The 23,876-nt window shown below is 43.5% G+C and overlaps 1 protein-coding gene across 2 annotated transcripts; it reads right to left on the bottom strand.

The window, feature by feature from the left end:
• Positions 1-4,508: 4,508 nt before the first annotated feature.
• SPATA45 (spermatogenesis associated 45) lies at positions 4,509-23,500 on the bottom strand. Of its 2 annotated transcripts, XM_066366047.1 has the most exons (5): positions 23,130-23,500; positions 13,031-13,092; positions 12,472-12,489; positions 9,104-9,418; positions 4,509-4,869 (listed from the first exon to the last, which is right to left on the bottom strand). In XM_066366047.1, exons 4-5 carry the CDS (start codon positions 9,378-9,380, stop codon positions 4,850-4,852), a joined length of 297 nt encoding a protein of 98 aa, XP_066222144.1. In that variant the 5' UTR covers positions 9,381-9,418; positions 12,472-12,489; positions 13,031-13,092; positions 23,130-23,500; the 3' UTR covers positions 4,509-4,849. The 2 variants fall into 2 exon arrangements, with proteins under 2 accessions (XP_066222144.1, XP_066222145.1); XM_066366048.1 differs by lacking the exons at positions 12,472-12,489; positions 13,031-13,092; positions 23,130-23,500 and adding an exon at positions 15,410-15,524.
• Positions 23,501-23,876: the final 376 nt, after the last annotated feature.

Raw genomic sequence — 23,876 nt, 5'->3', positions numbered from 1 at the left:
GATTATCAGTTTTACAAGTTTAACCATGGAGCTCCAAACAAGAAAATTCTAGTATGTCCTTCTCACCCCCCCCCCTTTTGTTTGGCTAACTCTGGAACAAGTGTATCTCTAAAGGTGACTTTCTTGGTGACCATCCCTGTAATTCATGAACAATATGAGTGGTGTTTATACTTCAGATGTTAAAAATCATGCAGATGCCTGACCTGTGGTGATGTAGTGGATTAAGTGTTGACCTGGAATGCTGAGGACACCAGTTTGAAACCCCAGCCTTGCCCAGTCAAGGCACATATGAGAAGCAACTATGAGTCTATACTTCCCATTCCCTCCCCCCCCACCTTCTCCCTCTCCTCTCTCTAAAATCAATATTTTTTAAAATCTGAAACAAAAACTTTAAAAAAATCATGCAAATAACTTCTCATTTCCTAATTTGTTTAATAAATACAGATAACTATGTATAGCCTGTAAGAGCAGAAAGTGTTAGAAGTCTAATGTCCTCTGTATGGGACTCTTCTCTGGATTACTTCTGAAGCCCAGATTATTTAAATAAAAATAGACATTCTCACAGCTAATGTGCTAATATGTAATACATCTAGAATTAGAACCCTACTGTTTCCTAAATATCACAATGCTTCCCAATCTGACCTCTAGCTTAAGCAACATCCTTCAAAAGGCATCACAAATCAGGAGCTCTGAATCTGAGTGAATAGGCGTAACTGAGGGAGGCAACAGCAACAGGAGAGAGAGGGGCTCTTGAATGCAGAGGGACACCTGACTGTTTTTGGCCGTCACAAACACACACACTCCTTCCTTTGGCAAAGCTCTCACTGTATGACACAGAGCCCGTTTCTACTAGAAAGCTGAAAATGCCAGGTGATCGTTTTCCAGCCTTTTGTGCAGCCAGGACACCACAATATGGCCCAGCCTCAATTTTGAATAAAGTTAATCACAAGAAGAAGCCAGGACTGAGCTGACTCCATTCTGGTGAGGGTGGGCAGCATGGCAGCGTGGTGAGGTTGGCAGTGTCAGCTGCAGGCTCTGTGCCCAGGGGCTGTGGCAGTAAGTCTTTAATGCCTCTAGTCCAGTGGTAGGAATTTGGTTTGTACGCCCTCCTGGGGATTTTATGAACTATCCGCTATCCTTCATAAATTCATTTTCTTCTTAAATTAGCCAAATTTAGTTTTTGTTGCTTGCATCTTTAAGTACCCAGCTTGATGAAGAAATTAATACCCTGAAGTAATTGTCACAAAGAGACCGTTAGGGAAAATAAGGAAGGAAGAATGAAAGGGGAACTGCGATTCGTTGTAGAGCCTGGATAGGTTTCTAGGCAGCAAAACACCAGTTAATTCTAAGGAATAAGATACTAGCAGTCCACAGTAGGTGATGATCAGTGTTGTGAAAGCATTTTAAAAAGACATTCTTGGCCCTGGCCGGTTGGCTCAGTGGTAGAGCGTCGGCCTGGCGTGCAGAAGTCCCGGGTTCAATTCCCGGCCAGGGCACACAGGAGAAGCGCCCATCTGCTTCTCCACCCCTCCCCCTCTCCTTCCTCTCTGTCTCTCTCTTCCCCTCCCGCAGCCAAGGCTCCATTGGAGCAAAGATGGCCTGGGCATTGGGGATGGCTCCTTGGCCTCTGCCCCAGGTGCTAGATTGGCTCTGGTCTCAACATGGTGACGCCCAGGATGGGCAGAGCATCGCCCCCTGGTGGGCAGAGCGTCGTCCCCTGGTGGGCGTGCCGGGTGGATCCCGGTCGGGCGCATGCGGGAGTCTGTCTGACTCTCCCCCGCCCCCCCCCCCTTTCCAGCTTCAGAAAAATACAAAAAAAAAAGACATTCTTATGGCAAGAAAGATAGGTGTGAATTCAGGGGCAGCCCAAAGGATGCACTGAGATGAACATTCTTATTCTTTTTCTTCACTTTTCCTGTATTTGTGGGATTGCTTACCTTATGAGGCAGAGCTCGTCTTCCATTCTGCCTGGCCGTTCCCTTTGGACACACCTTCCATGCCAGCAAAGAAATGCAGCTTCCCCGGCCATGGCCTGCAAGACCCTCTCCAGGGAAGAGGCATTGGTGTTGGTTGCTTCATCAGTAACGGCAGGCCACGCTGAAGTCTTTTTTGAGTACCAAGGGTGCCACAGGAAACCTTCCTGCACAGGCATTGGCGGCCTGGACTTGGGAACTCACCTGCAGACAGCTCTACATGAAGCCAAAATGGAGGGACATGCCTGTGCGCCCATCCCCATTACTGAGGGAACGTGCAACATCACGTGCATCCTGAGAGGAGTGGAGAAGGTGTCTGGACTGACTGTGATTTCACGTAGGGTCAGAGTCCAGAATAAATAGTTCTGTGACTTTTGAGTTTCTGGTTTTAGCCCAAGGTTGTTATAAGGTATATAGAGACAGAAACACCTAAGATGGAAAGGGGAGGAGGGAACGCTTCCAGCAGAAGGTGAGGTTTAAACTAAAGTTAGCCAGGTGAATGGGGGGAGGGGGTAATAACAGAATAAAGCAGAGACACCAGTAGTTCCATAGAACCAGAGGTGCATGGGGGAGGAGAGTGGAGGGGTCTACAGAGAAATGAGATTAGAAGGTTGTTAAGTGTATTATACATAACTTGACACTCATTTACTATGGTTATTCCCTATGATTCATCTTAGATTGAGTCAAAGAAATGATGCTGTGTTTGATAGGCTTTATGTGGGCTGCCAAGTGTTGAGAGATAATTCTCACAGGTCTCTCCCATTTCTCTATGTCTTGGGAGCAGAGACACTGATTGCTTTTCTTCCAGATGATCTCTTCAAGAATGTTTGTATAGCTAAGGGCCTCAGAGGACAGAGATAGTGTCTCCCATTGGAGCAGGGGGCAGGTTTACTTCTTGTCCAATGTAATGGAGAAAATGTCTTCTTCCGGGTGAGGGTGGGGTTTCTTAAGCTTAGAGGTCTTCCGAGTGAAACAAAGCTTCTGTGCATCTGGCATCTGTTTGGACGGCTCCACATCATTTTGGGTGGGAGGGCAGGGGAACCCAATCAGAACATGAGGCTTGTGCTGTTTGCTGCACTCTGAGTAACAAAGTCCTTTGCCTTGAAACCAAGAGTCTTATGTCTTCTGCCCATGCCCATGAAACTGTGGCGGGTTAACCCCTCATAGTCGTCGACACTAGAGGTTTTGTTTATGAGAAACAAAAAATTAGCTTTGAGTCTGGCTTTTATATATATATACCCTCAGGGTCAATGAGGCTTATTCCCACTGTGCCCTGGTACAGTCCTAGCTGAAAGAGGGTTTTAGGCCAGTTGACTGGTCCATACCCCTTCCAATACTAATACGCTTTGGCTTGTGAATCTGAACTTTCTATGGAGGGAAAGGGCAACCACATCAGTGAATATTTCACTGATGTAAATAAAACAAATGCAAAGAAGCAACTGGGTTCCAGGCCAACTAGTGCTCAGCCTGCCATGTGGAATAACGGGCCCTAAACTCAAACTGCAAAAAGGAATACAAGGCCCTGGCCGGTTGGCTCAGCGGTGGAGCGTCGGCCTGGCGTGTGGGGGACCCAGGTTCGATTCCCGGCCAGGGCACATAGGAGAAGCGCCCATTTGCTTCTCCACACACCCCCCCCTCCTTCCTCTCTGTCTCTCTCTTCCCCTCCCGCAGCCGAGGCTCCATTGGAGCAGGGATGGCCCGGGCACTGGGGATGGCTCCTTGGCCTCTGCCCCAGGCGCTGGAGTGGCTCTGGTCGCGGCGGAGCATCGCCCCCTGGTGGGCGTGCCGGGTGGATCCCGGTCGGGCGCATGCGGGAATCTGTCTGACTGTCTCTCCCCGTTTCCAGCTTAAAAAGAAAAAAGAAAAAAGAAAAAAAAAAGGAATACAAGCCCACGTAAAATCTGAAAATTAGTCTGCTGTCCAAGAGGGAACAACACAGAGGTAAGAGGAGCCAAATAGGATTTGGCTATGAGATAATTCTAGCAATGCCTACTTTGGGACAGGCAATAAAATCTAACAAAAATCTCCATTTATAGCAACCTTGGTACTCTCTCAAGTATGTACTTATTCAAATTATCAAAACCAGGCCCTGGCCGGTTGGCTCAGTGGTAGAGCGTCAGCCTGGCGTGTGGGAGTCCTGGGTTCGATTCCCGGCCAGGGCACACAGGAGAAGCGCCCATCTGCTTCTCCACCCCTCCCCCTCTCCTTCCTCTCTGTCTCTCTCTTCCCCTCCCGCAGCCGAGGCTTCATTGGAGCAAAGTTGGCCCGGATGCTGAGGATGGCTCCATGGCCTCTGCCTCAGGCGCTAGAATGGCTCTGGTTGCAACAGAGCAACGCCCCAGATGGGCAGAGCATCGCCCCCTGGTGGGGGTGCCGGGTGGATCCAGGTCGCGCGTGTGGGAGTCTGTCTGACTGCCTCCCTGTTTCCAACTTCAGAAAAATACAAAAAAAAAAAAAAAAAAAAATCAAAACCATGGCTCCATCATAGTTAAATGCAATTAAGTGTTTAGAAGCAAGTTGTTAGCTTTGAGATCTTTAGCCCTCTACTTGATTAGTGGGGTTGGTCAGCATACGCCATGGATTTATAGCAACTATTTAACATTTTTATTAACAAAGATCACTGAACAGTGAACTTTAGGTGATATGTCTTTGAAAGTATCTTTAATAACTCAAATCATCCCTTCAAAACATCTGACTGGTAGAGTGGAGTGAATGAAGATGTAATACATTCTATATGACTTAACATAATGTTTTCTTGGTGATCTGGCAAATAATTTTGGCTTCTTTTATAATTAATATTTGTAAATTGTTTAGACAGACACTGAAGAGGGACCAAAGAGACAATATCTTTCTTTGTGTGTCTCTGGAGATGCACTTTATCCAAATATGGCATGATCTGAAAACAAAACAAAACAAAATGTGTTTGTCATAGTTTTCAAAACAGCCCGGATGGCAGAGAGGATGAGTACTGTTTCACAGGCACAGAAAGTGAGGTTTAGAAACACTAAATGAGTAAAAACATGAGACCAGTCAATGGCAGAAGCAGAACGTGAACCCAAGAGCAGCGGACTGAATGTGTCCCCCCAGATTCCTTGACCCCAGTGTGATGATGTTAGGAGGTGGGGCCTTTGGGAGGCAATTCTTTCATTAGGGTGGAGCCCTCGTAGATGGGATTAGTGCCCTTATATAAGAGGCCAGAGAACTAGCCAGCTCTTTCCACCAGAGTAGGTGACACAGCAAGAAAACAGCCCCGTGTAACCCAGGAAGAGGGTGAGCACCAGAACCTCCCCTGACGCTGCTCTCAGACTCCCATCCTCCAGACCTGTGAGAAATAAGTCTGTGTTTGAGCCACCAGTGTATGATAATTTTTTACAGCAGCCCAGATGATGATACCAAGTTTCTGTTTTTAAGGCTGTGTTTTTAAGTAAGATTGCTCCTCTTAAAAAAAAAAAAGACTTTATTTATTCATTTTAGAAAGAAGAGAGAGAAGGGGGAAGCAGCAGGAAGCATCAACTCCCATATGCACCTTGAGCAAGCCAGCCTAGGGTTTCCAACCAGCAACCTCAGTGTTCCAGGTCAACACTTTATCCATTGCAACACCGCAGGTCAGGTGAGATTGCTCCTCTTTTGATATTCACACCCCTAAGTAAAAGATTGATGAGAGAGCTTATAAGGGGTTGTAGGGTGCCGGGAAGGTCTATTTAAATAGGGTGATTTCTGGTAAATTGGCTTTTGAACAAAGGTCTGAATAAAGCGAGGGGGAGAGGGAGAGAGAGCTCCAAGCAGAGAGATCAGCATGTACTAAATTCCTGAAGCGGGAATCAGAGTGGTACATTCCAGAAACAGGAAGAAAATCCTGGTGGCTAAGTGGAATGAGGTCAGAGAGAGTAGATGAGATAAGGCTGAAAAAAGATAAGCACACAGGATAAGGAGTGGGTCTTATCCTCAGAGTGGTGTGAAACTATTGACAAGTTTTGAACAAGTGATGTACCTAACAACTTGGCTGTTGTGTGAAGAAATAAGTGTGGGAGGTGGCAAGAGTGGATGCCGGGGGACAGTTGTGAGGTCCCTGCCGTACTGGGGGAGAGATGGTCATGGATTGGATCTGGGTGGTAGCAGTGGTCAGATTCAGGACTGATTCTGAAGGAAGACTCCTGACAGATTGGATGTGGGATGTGAGACAAAAAGGACAGTCAAAGGTGCTCCTAGATATTTGGCCATTTTCTGAGATGAGGAGGGGGTCAAGGGTGAGTATGTGTGTTGGGAGGTGGGGTTAGGAATTCTGTTTTGGCAGTGATGAATTTGAGATAACATCAAAGAGAGGTGGCAATCTGATAGGTGTGTCCAGAACTCAGAAGGAAGGTCAGGGCAGATACAGAAATGTGGGCGTCATCAGAATAGAGATGAGATTTTAAGTCCTGTAACAGGTCAAAGACCTGCAGTCTGTCTAGGTTATGACCACCTAGAAACTAGTGGAGATGATGAGAAGAGGGCCCAGTAGTGAGCGCTGGTGTTTTTCAACATTCAGAGGACAGAAGAGGGCCGTCATATACAAAGAGAATGTTATGTTTAGTTAATGATATTTATCATCTGATTCACTGCATATTTGTTGAGGGCCTACTAGAGTGACATGTTCATCAGATTTTAGATGTAATGTCCCATCTCCTTGTTTTACAAATAAGGATTTTCTCTTTGAATCTGCTGGCTTCCTGAAGGAGGAAGTACTCTCTCATCTCTCCTCAGTCTTGTGTGGCAGGCCCAAACTTTTGGTCTGAATTGGGCTAAGTTCCCTTTTGGGGTGAGTTCACCTTTGGCTGTTCTTAAGCTGATTCCTCCAGTATAGATTTGTTTTTCATTAACAAAGCCAACATTTTTACCTCCATCTATCTCTCAAATTATGTAAACCCAGATTAGAACATATGAGAATTACTGTTGACTTTTTCAAACTTTAACAGTTTTCAGAACAAAGTAGACACCTCCAAAAAAATGCCAGCATCCTTCTCTAATTCTCAGTTACATTCCACTTGTGCAAATAAAAAATACCCCCCAATATTTCTTTAAAATCCCTGATCAGAATTAAAATGGAAACCGCCTGGCCTGAGGTGGCTCAGTGGATAGAGCTGGAACGCTGAGGTCGCTGGTTTGAAACCCTGGGCTGGCCCGGTCAAGGCACACACCTCAAGCAAAGAACAACTAAAGTGAAGCAACTCTAACTTAATACCCTTCTGCTCCCCCATCTCTGTAAAATCGATAAATAAATAAAAAATCTTAAAAATAAAAAGAATTAAAATTGAAACCAAAGTATGGATTGATGAGAAAACCACAGGGGAAAAATGTTAATAAGTTTTTGAGAGTATACAGTGCTGGGTCAGAAATAACTACCGTTTGTTTAGATAATTGGTTCTCAAATCTGTTGGTCTCAGGTTCCAATAAACACGTAAAAATTATTGAGGACCTGATCAAGTTTTTGTTTATGTGTGTTGTCTTTCTCAATGTTTACCACATAAGAAATCAATACTGAAAAAAAACTGCAAACTCAGGAGTACAAGTCTAGATTCCATGAATGGTCAAGGTAATGATGTCACTGCACATCTTACTGCTTCTGGAAAACTCCATTTTACTCCCATGACAGCATGAGAGTAAAAAGGGCAAATAATGCCTCAGTATTATGAAAATAGCTCGTGAGCTATTTTGACCTTGTGAGCCCCTGAAAAAGACTTGAATACCAAGGGATGCCCAGACCAACTTTTGAGAACTACTAGGCTAGTTTAGACTAATTAAAAACATGTATTTATATACCAATTACTGTAACATTTAAATTAGATCTATACTTAGTCTATATCTTGTCACTTGTCATCATAACATTGAGTTTCTGTTTAACTCTGTTCATTTAGAAGGAACAAAGAGCTTTTCTGTAATATTATAAGGTTTCTTTTCATGTTCTAGAATTCTTGGCTTATAGCCTTGATATCATTAATGTTGGTTATGGAAATTATATTTGTTAGGCTCTGTCTTTTAGAAAACCATGTGTGTTCATATAAAGCGGTAAACTATGTCATAGGAGGTAGATTTTACCCCTCACTATTAAATTTGTGAGACTAAATCTACAAGTTGTGATTTAACTCATCTAGTTCCATGCAATCCAACCAAAATAAAAGATAACAGAATTAGGAACACTTAAAGGCATTCCTTTTTGTAAAAGAGTTACATTTTTTTTTTAGTGTTCCCACTTAGGAACATAAAAGAGTTACATTTTAATCTAAAATAAACACATGACTGTTACAGATTAACTTGAAAACCCAGTGGAGAATCTCACTTTTCCAGGCCACACCCCTCAACACCACTTACTAGGAGCACTGGGCAGATGAAGTCATGGTACTCTCATCAAAGAAGCTACATCTCCAATATGGCAATTCTTTTGTTTCTGATCTAACTTAATCATTTGTTGGTTGTATTTAATATAATGATATTCTTTTGTTTTTTTTTCAAATAAATGAGAAAATTATCAGTTGCCTGCCTTGAATTAGAAACAAGTACTGTACACACAATCAAGGTAGTTACCAGTTCCTCTCCTTCCTCCTGTAAAATCATACCACCACCACATACCCCTTCCCCAACCTCCCTCCACATTTTATTATTGTTTCCGGGGCATTTTGTTGGATATCTGTCATCAAAATCATTTCCATTGTATCTCAGTTTTGCAGAGGCAATGAAGTTTTGGCAGAGGCAACAGAAATTGGCAATAGAGGGGCCTCCAGGGTTTTTGTGATCTGTTATAGTTACCTATACCAACTTTTTTCAAAATATGGTTCTCAAGCCATCAGCATCAGGATCACCATAGCGGGCACAGAATGCAGGCTCCAGGACCCAAACACAGAACCTACTGAGGAGGCATGCCGATGTGCCTGGAGCCTGGGATTCTGGGAACACACAAAAAAAACAATCTCTGGCCTACAGTCGATCCTCCATCAACTAGCCTAGTTTACTGACACTTTTCCCTTCAGTCAGGTTGCTTTTAAGCTATTGCAGAGCAATACTTATGAACCCCTTTCAACTCCAGAAATTCTCCCTAAATTTATACATAAGTCCCTCCTGTCAACGGGGCAGGAAGCCCACCCATAACAGCTTACTTTTTGCTGGAAAGTGCTTTTTCTCCTTGTGAACAAGGAGACTCAGTGTGACCCAGGAGCTCCTGCCACTGTCGGGAACAGGTTCTTTGATTTGTCTATGAACACAGGACTTATAGGCGTCACTGAAGTGCCTCTTCTGAGGTCTCAGTAAGCTGACTTGATTGCTTCTTTCCACCAAGCAATTGGACTCACGTTTTTCATTTATCTCCTTCAGGAGACACTGTTTGTCCCCTTTAACTTTTATAGTTATTTCATCGGTTCTTTTTATATATGCCATTATGCTGACAAACTGATCATCAGGTGCTTCTTGGTGTCCTGCAAACAAATGGGGAAAGAAATGCCATCAGTTGCCTGCTTGATCCAGAAGCCACCACTGTTCACAAATGGGTCTTAGCAAGTTCCTCCTCCTGCAGAATACCACCACTGCTGCGACCCCTGCCCCACACCTACTCCATTTACTATTATTTTTTCTAAGGTCATTCTTTTCTCCTGGTGCATAAGATCTTTTAAATTTCTTTTTTTAATTATTTTATTTTATTTTATTTATTCATTTTAGAGAGGAGAGAGAGACATGAGGGAGGAGCTGAAAGCATCAACTCCCATATGTGCCTTGACCAGGCAAGCCCAGGGTTTCAAACCATCGACCTCAGCATTTCCAGGTCAACGTTTTATCCACTGCGCCACCACAGGTCAGGCAGATCTTTTAAATTTCTTATAACCTACAAGTTTCCTTTTTTTTTAGTTCCCCCTTTATCTTTTTTTTAATTTAAAAAATAATTTTGCGCCTGACCAGGCAGTGGTGCAGTGGATAGAGCGTCGGACTGGGATGCGGAAGACCCAGGTTCGAGACCCCGAGGTCACCAGCTTGAGCACGGGCTCATCTGGTTTGAGCAAAGCTCACCAGCTTGGACCCAAGGTCGCTGGCTCGAGCAAGGGGTCACTCGGTCTGCTGAAGGCCCGCGGTCAAGGCACATATGAGAAAGCAATCAATGAACAACTAAGGTGTTGCAATGAGAAACTGATGATTGATGCTTCTCATCTCTCTCCGTTCCTGTCTGTCTGTCCCTATCTATCCCTCTCTCTGACTCTCTCTCTGTCCCTGTAAAAATAATAATAATAATAATAATAATTTTGCTTAATCCCTTCACCTTTTCCACCCCGCTCTCCAGCCCCACTCCCCCCGCAGCTGTCAGTCTGTTCTCTGAGTCTGTTTCTATATTGTTAGTTTCTTTTGTTCATTTGATTCCACATATCAGTGAGATCACGTGGTACCTGTCTTTCTCTGACTAGCTTAACTTAGAATACTCTTCAAGTCCATCTATGCCAGTGGTAGTCAACCTGGTTCCTACCGCCCAGTAGTGAGTGTTCCAGCTTTCATGGTAGGCGGTATTGGAGCAACCAAAGTATAAATAAAAAGATAGATTTAACTATAGTAAGTTGTTTTATAAAGATTTATTCTGCCAAACTTAGCAAAAATCTGACATAAAGTACATGGTAAGTAATTATTATTATATGCTTTAACTTGCTGTAACTTTGTTTTATAAATTTTATAAAGTTACTTTCCTACTTTATAAATCACCATTACTGTGGAACCTGTGGGCTGTTAGAAAATTTTACTACTAACAGAGATACAAAAGTGGGCAGTAGGTATAAAAAGGTTGACTACCCCTGATCTATGCTGTCACAGGGTAAGATTTCCTTCTTTTGTATGGCTGAGTAGTATTCTATTGTGTAAATGTACCAAAGCTTTTTTATCCACTCATCTACTGATGGACACTGGGCTGTTTCCAAATCTTGGCTACTGTAGATAATGCTGCAATGAACATAGGGGTGCATATATTCTTTCTAATTAGTGTTTCAGGTGTACTTGGATATATTCCCAGAAATGGAATCACTGCATCATAAGGCAGTTCCATTTTTTATTTTTTTGAGGCAACTCTATACTGCTTTCTACAGTCAGAAGAGGATTAAGGTCAGTTGAGGCCCTGGGTGAGAAGAAAATATTGAGCCCCTTAAAAAAAATGAGAGAGAGGCCCTGGCTGGTTGGCTCAGTGGTAGAGCATCGGCCTGGCATGCAGGAGTCCCGGGTTCAATTCCTGGCCAGGGCACACAGGAGAAGCGCCCATCTCCTTCTCCACCCCTCCCCCTCTCCTTCCTCTCTGTCTCTCTCTTCCCCTCCTGCAGCCAAGGCTCCATTGGAGCAGGGTTGGCCCGGGCGCTGAGGATGGCTCTGTGGCCTCTGCCTCAGGCACTAGAATGGCTCTGGTTGCAACAGAGCGATGCCCCAGATGGGCAGAGCATCGCTCCCTGGTGGGCGTGCCAGGTAGATCCCGGTCGGACGCATGCAGGAGTCTGTCTGACTGCCTCCTCGTTTCCAACTTCAGAAAAATACCAAAAAAAATAAATAAATAAATAAGAGAGAGAGACAGGGGAAATAAAAATACATGTTAACTATATATATATATATATATATATATATGTATGTATATATTACATTACTTTTTTTTTCATTACTTATTTTTTTACAGAGACAGAAAGAGTCAGAGAGAGGGATAGTCAGGGACAGACAGACAGAAATGGAGAAATGAGAAGCATCAATCATTAGTTTTTCGTTGCACATTGCAACACCTTAGTTGTTCATTGATTGCTTTATCATATGTGCCTTGACCATGAGCCTTCAGCAGACCAAGTAACACCTTGCTTGAGCCAGCGACCTTGGGTCCACGCTGGTGAGCTTTTGCTCAAACCAGATGAGCCCGCACTCAAGCTGGTGACTTCGGGGTCTCGAACCTGGGTCCTCGGCATCCCAGTTCGAAGCTCTATCCACTGCGCCACCGCCTGGTCAGGCCTAACCATATTTTTAAATAAATAAAAAATATTATGTACTATTAATGTTAAAATTGCACATGTGAAACCAAACTTGGTGCCATTAGAAAAAAGTATAAAGTTGGGGTTTTGCAGGGCCCTTCAGAAGTCAGGGCCCAGGGCAGGTGCCCAATGCACCCGCTGTTAAATCCACCTCTGGCCTCAAGGAATCCCCAGCAACATGTTTTCAAAGATGACAAATAGCACACAGTCAAGGATAACCAATCAAGCACATAAGTAACTAAGGCTTCAGGAAGTGAGAACAGAAGAAACAAACCCATGAAATGTACATACAGTAGAAGTGTCAGGCAGATTATAGAATAATTAATGCATGCTACTTTTAAAGAAATAAGAAAACAGGTTTTTAAGTATCTTTAGGAAACAAGAAACCAAATAGAATTTCTAGAAATGAAAAAATATATATATATTTATAAAAAAGGTGCTCAGTATCATCAATCATTAGGGAAATTAAGTCCATACAACAATGTAATACCATTACATACTACTAGAGTAGCTGAATTTAAAAGATTGAGCAGCAGAAACATTGATACGTAAAGACACATGCAGCCCCATGTTTATTGCAGCATTGTTCACAGTGGCCAGGACATGGAAACAACCAAAAAGCCCATCAATAGATGACTGGATAAAGAAGATGTGGCACATATACACTATGGAATACTACTCAGCCATAAGAAATGATGACATCGGAACATTTACAGCAAAATGGTGGGATCTTGATAACATGATACGAAGTGAAATAAGTAAATCAGAAAAAAACAGGAACTGTATTATTCCATACGTAGGTGGGACATAATAGTGAAACTAAGAGACATTGATAAGAGTGTGGTGGTTACGGGAGGGAGGGGGGAATGGGAGAGGGAAAGGGGGTGGGGAGGGGCACAAAGAAAACAAGATAGAAGGTGACAGAGGACAATCTGACTTTGGGTGGTGGATATGCAACATAATTGAACGACAAGATAACCTGGACTTGTTTTCTTTGAATATATGTATCCTGATTATTGATGTCACCCCATTAAAAAAATAAAATTATTACAAAAAAAAAAAAAGATTGAGCAGGTCAACTATTGGTGAAGATGTAGAGGAACTGAAACTCTCATCCACTGCTGCTGAGAATGTAAAATGTATTGTACAATCACACTGGAAAACAACTTGGCAGCTTCTCAAAAAATTAAACATATCCCAACCATCTCTGATCCACTCCTAGGTATTTACCCAACAAAAGCAAAATTCTTTATATAAGTATATGAAGAAATTATTTGTACATATTAAAACTTGTACATGAATGTTCACCACAGCTTTATTTATATGAACCAAAATGTTCAGCCAACCCAAGTGTCCATCAATAGCTGAATGCATAAAAAGTTATGGTATATCCACACCATGGATATTACTCAGTTATAAAAAAAGGAATGAACTATTTTTTTTTAATACAGGGACAGAGATAGAGTCAGAGAGAGGGATAGATAGGGACAGACAGACAGGAATGCAGAGATTTAGTTCCTATTCAAGCCATGCTAACGTCAAGTTACCTTCTCTAGGCCTCTGTTTCCTTACATGTTAAGTGACAATAATACCCAACTCACAGAGGGCCAGAAAGATTAAATGAGCTAATACATATCAAGAGCCTATTACCACCAACCCTCAATAAATGCGAACTTTATATTAATCAGGTACGGTGAAAAAACGGATTTGTTCAATTGGATGAATAAATATCATTTTTGTCCCCTCCATTATTAATCTGTTTACTTACTATGTGACCTGGACCAGATACAGAATTTGTGGTCCGAATGAAAATGCAGGGCCTCCTGCTCAAAAATCGTTAAGAATTTCAAGATGGGCCCTGGCTGGTTGGCTCAGCGGTAGAGCATCGGCCTGGCGTGTGGGGGACCCGGGTTCGATTCCCGGCCAGGGCACATAGGAGAAGCGCCCATTTGCTTCTCCACCCCCACCCCCTCCTTCCTCTCTGTCTCTCTCTTCCCCTCCCACAGCCAAGGCTCCATTGGAGCAAAGATGGCCCGGGCGCTGGGGATGGCTCCTTGGCCGCTGCCCCAGGCGCTAGAGTGGCTCTGGTCGCAAAATGAGCGACGCCCGGAGGGGCAGAGCATCGCCCCCTGGTGGGCAGAGCGTCGCCCCTGGTGGGCGTGCCGGGTGGATCCCGGTCGGGCGCATGCGGGAGTCTGTCTGACTGTCTCTCCCCGTTTCCAGCTTCAGAAAAATGCAAAAAAAAAAAAAAAGAATTTCAAGATGGTAACAGCAGAGCATTAAACCAAGAGTGGGGCCCTTCTGAGCACAGGGGACCCGTGCAAGTGTAGAGGTCGCAGACCTACAAAACTGTTTCTGTCTGTGACATAGAAACAGGTCAACTTCTATAGTTAATTCACCCAGGTTTACAGTCTCTTAAACGGAGATGAGTAACATGCATAACCTATAGCTTTCAAAAGGACTTTGAGAATATTAAGCATGTATATACAGTACAATCTCATTATTCATGAACTCCGTATTTGCAAATTCGCCTACTCATTAAAATTTAGTTGTTATCCCGAAATCAATATTTGTGGTACCTTTAAGGTTCTTCGGAGACATGTGCAGAGTAGTGACAAGTTTGAGTGTCTCTGACAGACACATTCGTAGCTGCGGTCAAAGAAGGTACACTCTTGCCTTCTTGTTTCAGCTCTCATCTCTCATACTGCAAAGAAGTATCCTTTTCATGTCTATTTAATGTCACAGTTTTTGCATTTTGGCGCTTTTTGTTGATTTCTCTGCTTAGAAAGTCCCCAAAGTGTAACTGTGCTGTGTAGTGTTCCTGATTATGAGAAGGCCAGGATGTGTCCCGTGGAGAAAATGTGTGTTGGATAAGCTTTGTTCAGGCACAAGTTACAAAGCTTTGGCTGTAAGAGTTCAATGTTAATGAATCAACAATATAGATGTTGCATGGGTGACAAAAATATTATAACCAAAGGCGGATAGGAATCTAATCCTGCATTTTCTCTAGGAGCCAATTTTTTAGTATTTGCTAATTCAGTGTTTGGAGAAGCTTTAGAGAACATAAGTACCACAATAATACAGTAGTCATCCCTTATCCCTGGGGATATAGTCCAAGACCCCCAGTACATGCCTAAAACTTTGGATAGTACTGAACTCTATATATAATGTTTTTTTCCTATACATACATACCTATGATATAATTTAATTTATAAATTAGGGACAGTAAGAGATTAAAAACAGTATTTAATAAAATAGAACAATCCTAACAAAATACCGTAATAAAATTGATGTGAATGTGATCTCTCTCCATGAAATTTTTAATGTTTTAGATCATGGTTGATCATGAGTTAAATGAAACCAAAATAAGGGGGGACTACTGTATATAGAAAAATATATTATTGTTTCTACAGATATATTATCAATATTTTTAATTACCTTTAATAAACAGCAATCCAAAGCCTATTTGAAGTCCACTGGTGTGCACCAGCCCATTGAGATGTTACCCTGGTGATGGAATGTTCTGATTGTGTCATTGCAACTTTGTTCTATTTATAGAACCCTGGTTAAGGGAAGTTTTAGAGTCAGAGATCATTTACTTATCAGCCGTGTGCCCTTGAATAAATTACTCCACTTCTCATATCAATTTCAATTTTAATCTGTCAAGTAGTATAAAGATACCTATTTCATTAAGATGTGTGTGTGTGTGTTTAGAAGGACACAGAGGGAGTTAGAATGAGATATGCATGTGAAGCTTTTCACATTGTACCTGTATCTATTTATTACATGTTCTGACATTTCTTAAGCATCTGCTGTGTGCCTGGTGTTTGTTGTTCTGGACTGGGGACAAACAGGAACCCACCTCCATGGAGCCTATAGTGCAAGGGTTTGTTGTAGGTACGTAAATCATCGCAATATTTCTTTATTTTATTAAAACTTCATATTTTACATGGAGAATTTTTTTTTTCCTCAGAGACAGAGAGAGAGTCAGAGAGAGGGATAGATAGGGACAGACAGACAGGAACAGAAAGAGAGATGAGAAGCATCAATCATCAGTTTTTCGTGGCGACACCTTAGTTGTTCACTGATTGCTTTCTCATATGTACCCTGACCGTGGGGCTACAGCAGACCGAGTAACCCCTTGCTCAAGCCAGCGACCTTGGGTCCAAGCTGGTGAGCTTTGCTCAAACCAGATGAACCCGCGCTCAAGCTGTAGACTTCAGGGTCTCGAACCTGGGTCCTTCCGCATCCCAGTCCGACGCTCCATCCATTGCACCACCACCTGGTCAGGCTGGAGAATTATTTTAATCATAGATCTTTTTTTCTCAGAAAAGGAAGCCTCCAGCTTAAAAAAACACACACAAAAAAACTTCAGAAATACAGAAGTCATCATTTCTTTTACTCCTTATAAAAATTAGTGATAGAAAAGAGAAGGCAGTTGACAATGCCAGGAAAATTCATTGCCTAAAGAACTATATGAAAGGTCAGCAGGCCTGACCTGTAGTGGTGCAGTGCATAAAGCGTTGACCTGGAAATGCTGAGGTCGCTGGTTCAAAACCTTGGGCTTGCCTGGTCAAGGCACATATGGGAGTTGATGCTTCCAGCTCCTCCCCCCTTCTCTCTCTCTGTCTCTCCTCTCTCTCTCTCTCTCTCTCTCTCTCTCTGTTTCTCCCTCTCCTCTTTAAAATGAATAAATAATAAAAAAATAAAAATAAAATAAATAAATAAAAATAATAAAAAAATAAATAAAAATGAAAAAGAAGCATTTGAATTTTAAAAAATTTTTAAAAAAAATAGAAAGGTCAGCAAAAGAAACTCAACCACCCAAATCTAATGAGACTAATAATGGACCACAGTGACTCCTGAAGTCAAAGCAAGGCAGTTGCTAAGGATAAAAAGGAATTTTTTCTTTAAAAAAAACAACAAGGCCCTGGCCGGTTGGCTCAGCGGTAGAGCGTCGGCCTGGCGTGTGGGGGACCCGGGTTCGATTCCCGGCCAGGGCACATAGGAGAGGCGCCCATTTGCTTCTCCACCTCCCCCTCCTTCCTCTCTGTCTCTCTCTTCCCCTCCCGCAGCCAAGGCTCCATTGGAGCAAAAGATGGCCTGGGCGCTGGGGATGGCTCCTTGGCCTCTGCCCCAGGCGCTGGAGTGGCTCTGGTCATGGCTGAGTGACGCCCCAGAGGGGCAGAGCATCGCCCCCTGGTGGGCAGAGCGTGGCCCCTGGTGGGCGTGCCGGGTGGATCCCAGTCGGGTGCATGCGGGAGTCTGTCTGGCTGTCTCTCCCTGTTTCCAGCTTCAGAAAAATTAAAAAAAAAACAAAAAAAAAACTTCTAGGTAATGCAAAAGGCTTATATAAAGACCTCGTCAATTGGGCACAATCATGGCACCTGACAGCCAGGGGCCATATCCAAGTCCTTCCTCCTCAGAGTCCAACCTGGAGGAAGATTTCTCTAACAGCTTCCTTAGCTGTAAAGTGGGGCTGATACCAATCAGTACAGAGCTCTTGTGAGGATTAAACAAGATAATAGATGAAAGGATACTGTAAAGTACAATACAGGCATGATGAGTTTTTCTGAAATGTATATTAGATAAGATTATTAATTCTGAAGGTCATGTGTGCTGTGCCCAAGAGTAACACTCTATCATTGTTTTACAGTGCAATAATTCGTCAGCCCGATTTAAAAATTTAAAAAACCCAATTTAAATCATTCTTAAGCCAACAACTTTTTCTGGCTCAAAGTTTCTCTCCCAGCAGAGATGTCATGCTACACTCTAAGGTATCCTATCCCCATTTTCTTAGACTCGGTCTGGTTTGCTACTCACTTGAAATACTACCAATGTCTTATTTCATTCACACTCCAAGGTTATAGGATACAGTACCAGGCAAGTATTATTATGGCCAACTGTGTAAAACTGTATTTAAGCTGTGTTTAATTACACTTCAGAGGGAGAGAGGGCACGATTTAACCTGTCATCTAAATTAAATTAAACATTTTGCAATAATGGGACTGGCCCTTTTCCCTATTAGTCACTACCACCTAAAGGCATTTACTGAATTGGATGCAAGAGATTCTAAATGGCACGAGCAGCCAAGTAAAAGTTTTTCTAGGTACTGAGGGCATTATAAAATAAGATATAAGATCTAGTTCCTAGCTTCAAAAAGTTCAAATCTAAATAAAGAGTAATATATGCAAAGGATTAAACTTTAGAATGTCTTTGAAAGTCTTGTATCTGATTCTGTAATTTAATTTTGATGCCAGTTTCTTAAAGAGATCCTGAAAATGATGAAGCCTCCTCCACCCCTTCATTCCCACTTTAATCATTCCACAGTGTAGAGCAGCATAGCTGTGGCCTAAGGTGACCAATTGTCCTTCTTTAGGGAAGACAGTCCTTCTTTTGTAAGTTCTGTCCTCCCTCAAAAAGTGTCCTCCTTTTTGATATTGGAAGACTAATCTGTAAATGTCCGTATTCGATTGATGCAGAGTCGATCCATTGCGTGTGATGTGACATACAGGTATTTATATCTAAATGAGTACTTTTTACTTACAATTATTATTAAAATTTCATAGGCATGTGAGCATAATCTTTATTATATGCGGCTTAAGTGTCTGTTTGTCACCGATAGCTTATTGGTTGCTTGCGTAACTGTACTAGCCAATGGGGTGAAGTTGCCACGGCTGAATGCAAATTGAGCGTGTCAGGGGGAAGGTGAACATTTGTTTGCATTGGCAATCATCTGTTTTACATAAAAACTACATCTTAACGTAATTTCTTTTAAGAATGCCTTCTAGAAAATACAGCACTGAAGAGGAGAGAAAAGGAGCTAAAGCTGCACAAAAACGGCTTTCTCGACAAAAAGAAACCACTGAGCAGAGAAAGACAAGGCTTGCTTCAGTTGCAGAGCAAATGCGTCTTTCTTGCGTCTTTCTCAGCAAAATGAGACTGATGAGCATAGAGAAACAAGGCTTGCCTCAGATGCAAGACAAAAAAGCCTGTCTCGACAAAATGAGTCCCTTGAACAAAGGCAGGAGAGAAATGCAAAAAAACGACAGAGTAATGCTGACCGAAACACAAAAAGGTTAACATTTTATTATTTAAATCACCTTTATTTATTGAGCTAGCGGTGGCTCTTAAGAAATGTACCGCCAGTGGTTTCCTTCATTGCACTCTACTTTAAGCAATTAAGCAAGTAGAAGGGGGAAACCCCGTGGGGCACTAAGCAAAGGGGCGTCCTCACCGCCTGCCCTGGGTAATTCAGTTTGAATTAGCAGACACCTTTGCACAAATCATTTTAATTACAATTTATAATATCTAGAACAGCGGTCATTTCGTATGACCGCTGGGCTTTCTAGTTATAATATAAAATATTACAAATGTTTTTATTATTCATTTATCATATTATAGTGTATTATTGTTGTAATGAATACAATATTTCTTTTATTTACGATATTGTATTCTTCAATTTATTTTTGTCCTCCTTTTCATTGTAAAAAAGTTGGTCACCGCCCTGGCCGGTTGGCTCAGCGGTAGAGCGTCGGCCTAGCGTGCAGAGGACCTGGGTTCGATTCCCGGCCAGGGCACACAGGAGAAGCGCCCATTTGCTTCTCCACCCCTCCGCTGCGCTTTCCTCTCTGTCTCTCTCTTCCCCTCCCGCAGCCAAGGCTCCATTGGAGCAAAGATGGCCCGGGCGCTGGGGATGGCTCCATGGCCTCTGCCCCAGGCGCTAGAGTGGCTCTGGTCGCAACATGGCGACGCCCAGGATGGGCAGAGCATCGCCCCCTGGTGGGCGTGCCGGGTGGATCCCGGTCGGGCGCATGCGGGAGTCTGTCTGACTGTCTCTCCCTGTTTCCAGCTTCAGAAAAATGAAAAAAAAAAAAAAAAAAAAAGTTGGTCACCTTACTGTGGCCGTTCAGGTGGACAGAGCATGGTAACAGTGATGCAAACTGAAAGCAAGGCTGCTAAAATCTACGCCCTTTCCCACGGAACATGGATTTTACGTCTAGGGGCATTGTTCTGGTTTGCAGCTTCCCCTCTCAGACTGTAGGAAACCTTTGCTCAGGAACAGCCACATCACTCCTAATAGCTTCTTGGACCTTGGCTCCTGGCTGCCACTCATATCTCATATCGCTGAACTGTTACTTACTCAAATCTCTCAGACTTGGCATTCCACACTCATAAATTAGCTCAATGTCATCTTGACTCCCAGCCAAGTGATGCTCCTACTAGTGTCCTCGCTGGCAGAGATTAAGGTTCGTGTTATGCTATACATCCAAACATATGATATTTATATGCTTTATGCCTAAACTGGTTAATAAGTGTCTACCACTGAAGCCTCAAGAGACAGGGTGCAAGGTTGAGATTAGAATGACACTATAAAGAGATACTGCTGACTTTTCTCTTTTCTGTATTCCAATCTCTTTTTTTTTTTTTGTAATTCAGTGAAAGGAGGTGGAGGCAGACTATGGGGCGATGCTCTGCCCATCTGGGGAGTTGCTCTGTTGCTCAGCAACCAAACTCCTCTTAGTGCCTAAGGTGGAGGCTATGGAGCCATCCTCAGCGCCCAGGGCCAACTCACTCCAAAACGAGCCAAGGCTGCAGAAGAGAGAGAAAGAGAGAGAGAGAGCCCTGGCCGGTTGGCTCAGCGGTAGAGCACCGGCCTAGCGTGCAGAGGACCCGGGTTCGATTCCCGGCCAGGGCACACAGGAGAAGCGCCCATTTGCTTCTCCACCCCTCCGCCGCACTTTCCTCTCTGTCTCTCTCTTCCCCTCCCGCAGCCAAGGCTCCATTGGAGCAAAGATGGCCCGGGCGCTGGGGATGGCTCCTTGGCCTCTGCCCCAGGCACTAGAGTGGCTCTGGTCGCAATATGGCGATGCCCAGGAAGGGCAGAGCATCGCCCCCTGGTGGGCAGAGCGTTGCCCCATGGTGGGCGTGCCGGGTGGATCCTGGTCGGGCGCATGCGGGAGTCTGTCTGACTGTCTCTCCCTGTTTCCAGCTTCAGAAAAATGAAAAAAAAAAAAAAAGAGAGAGAGAGAGAGAGAGAGAAGCAAGAGAGGGAGGGGTGGAGAAACAGATGGGCACTTCTCCTATGTGCCCTGACTGGGAATCGAACCTGGGACATCCACACGCCAGGCTGATGCTCTACCAATGAGCCAACAGCCAGGGCCACTCCATTCTTTATTTTGTAGAACTTGGTTGAAATAGGCATATGAGTTTTATCTAACTAATACTTTTATTGGAAATACATAATTTTACTTTTCATAAGTCTCAGAAACTTAAAATCAGGAGAAATTGAACTCACATAGCTCAATCTTCCATGGAATTCATGAATCCTGTCCACAATATATGTGATCTGACACAGATATCATCAAACTCTTGTCTAGATATGTTACATACTGGTCCATTCAACTGCTGATCACCTCCAATGATAAGAAATCTACATCTTGTAATGTCAAGGGTAGTTAGTCATTTTATACTTCAGGGCCATCCACAGGGCACACTCTAGGGAGAGGCTCTACAATCATAAACCCAGTTGGAGTAAACTTGGAGTAATTCCAGAACAATCTATGCAGGCTTGAATAGACAAGATGAGGTCAAAACTAAGATAATAATATCAATGAGATATAACTTTGAGGAAACATGAGTTGATAATAGTGGTTATAGGTAACATTTACAGAGTATTACTATAGATCAGAGGTCAGGCAGGCACCACCTTAGTGCTTTATATTTTTAAGCCGTGTATTTTGCACAATATTTTCATGAGGAATAGTGTCTTCATTTTCCAGCTGTAGAAGATGAGATACAAAGTAATTAGCCCAAAGACTAGTCAGCAAAAGAGCTAGGATTTGAATCCAGAACAATTGGATCAGGAGTCTTGACTGCTATAGTAGATTACCTTAATAATTGTAACTAAGAATGTTTAAATCACATGCCAGGTGTCATTTACTTATTTGATGCTCACAATAGCAATCCTATGATGGATGTACTATTACAGAACAGCTAAGTAACTTGTGCAAGGTCCCACAGCTAGTGAGTACTGAGCTGGGATTCAAACCCAGGTTGGCTGGCTCTTCTCCACTGCTCTAGATGCCCTTGGCGGTACACTCCCTGTGGATGGTGACAGTGCCACATACAGAGGATAGTGATTGTGTCCCATGTGCAGGGAAGGCAAATGACAAGGTGGGCAAGAATAGGATAGGCAGCAGCTGGTAAATATATAGAGGGAAATTAGATATTCTCTGGTATCCAGGATACCCAGAGGACTGCCAACCCAATCCTTCTTGCAAAGGACACAGAGAGGACAAATGATAGATAAACAGGAGCCTAAATGGTCGGAAAGAATGGCTTCTGTGCAGGAGTATTATGTAGGAAGCTGCCTTTGTGGAGAGGAAAATGAGGCCTCATATAACTTGCCACTTTCTGGTTTCAGAAAGGGAGTGGGAAACTGGCAGATACCTGAATGTTTACTGTGAACATGTGGAACAGAGGTACAGCTGAGGCAAGCAAAGGTCCACTTAAACTTCTACCCACGGGATTCCCTTACTGAACCTTTTTCTTTTTAACTTTATGGAAAGTTTCATGGTACATGAAGGACTAAAAAAATGACTCTAAATATTGAATAAGTCATGCTGAATATTAAGCAATGCGATTAGCTAAGTCTTCAGGAATCCATAAAATAAACTTCTTAACTAAGACTGAAGTCCTTGTTCATTCAGAGAGCATCACTCAGTAATTTAAAATAATACCTAAATAAATGTTTACAAACTTATATTTGCAAAGAAAATTTACAAGTATTTTTGAAGGAAAAAAAAGGATTCATTCACAAAGCAAGTAAATATTTCAAATATTTAATGCTTGTTAGCTGCATTCAGTAAATCTTTATTTAACACTTATTGTACTGTGTATTTAAGATTAAGTCTACTGTGAGAACCCCTTACTTTCAATTTCAATTTAATAATGAGTATTTGGAGTCCTTTCTTTTAAAATTTTGTTTCTCAGGAATTAGGGTTGACTTTTTCTCTAGCCCAGGAAGACTCCACGCGTGCGTGCTCTTGACAGCAGAGAGTACCGTATGTCTCGTTTTCACTTTTATTCCCCAGAGCCCACGATAGTGTCTGGCACACACCGTCCAAAACAAGCCTGGTAACTGGAACCCACTGACCTCACTGAATGTGTGTCGAGTAGTGAACACAAGTGTCGGTCTGAATGCTGAGTGACGGTGTCTGCTCCGTAATCACATGTCTCATCGGCCTCCTTCGTCAGCGGCGTGGGGAGGAGGAATTCCGATTTCACAAGAGCCGATTTCTAACGAAATCTCTTTATTCGGATTGGAACCCTTTCTGGGGCGTTTTCTCTGCGGAGAGAACACGAACTGGTGAAACGTGGAGGAGTCTGCTCTAAAGCCGGGTCCGACCTTGACGGACAGCTGTGCTGGGGCGACGGAGCAATTCTTCCTCCTCCGGAGTGATAGGCCAAGCCTTGGGGGAGCCCCTGTGGATGGAGAGAGTGATGCTTGCTTCTAGGTCTCCCCGTTTCTCCCTCCCCCTCGCTCCCCGCCCGGAGTTGCCTAAGGCACCGCCACCTCCCACTATGTCACCCCAGGTCTCAAAGCACTCCTTCCAGCCCTGCCTCCTTAGCTTCCAGCAAGCTAGCTCCCGCCCCACCCCTCACGGAAGTTCTCTGATTGGCTCCCGCGCCGGGTGAAGGCGCTTGCTGATTGGGCTGAGGGCCATCAACGCGTGGTGATGCGACCCTCTCGGGGCGGGGCCTGGGGCGGTGTGACCGTCAGCCCAGCCACGCGCGGGGGGAATTACTTCGCTTACGGAACCTGGCAGCGACGTTTGCGGTTCGCGGCTCACACCCGGCTTCGCCTCTCTGGGCCGGAGCAAGGGCCTTTAGGAGCGGGGGT

The sequence above is a fragment of the Saccopteryx leptura genome, chromosome 2 (assembly GCF_036850995.1).
Source record: "Saccopteryx leptura isolate mSacLep1 chromosome 2, mSacLep1_pri_phased_curated, whole genome shotgun sequence".
Classification (NCBI taxonomy): domain Eukaryota; kingdom Metazoa; phylum Chordata; class Mammalia; order Chiroptera; family Emballonuridae; genus Saccopteryx; species Saccopteryx leptura.
This window is presented reverse-complemented; position numbering and strand designations above follow the sequence as displayed.

What these genes read in the sequence shown, in the direction of transcription:
- SPATA45 (XM_066366047.1), bottom strand. Translation starts at nt 9,380, where the DNA reads ATGGCATATATAAAAAGAACCGATGAAATAACTATAAAAGTTAAAGGG. An exon ending in AAAGCACTTTCCAGCAAAAA is followed by an intron (nt 4,870 to 9,103) that starts GTAAGCTGTTAT and finishes TTTTGTTTTCAG; the next exon opens with ATCATGCCATATTTGGATAA.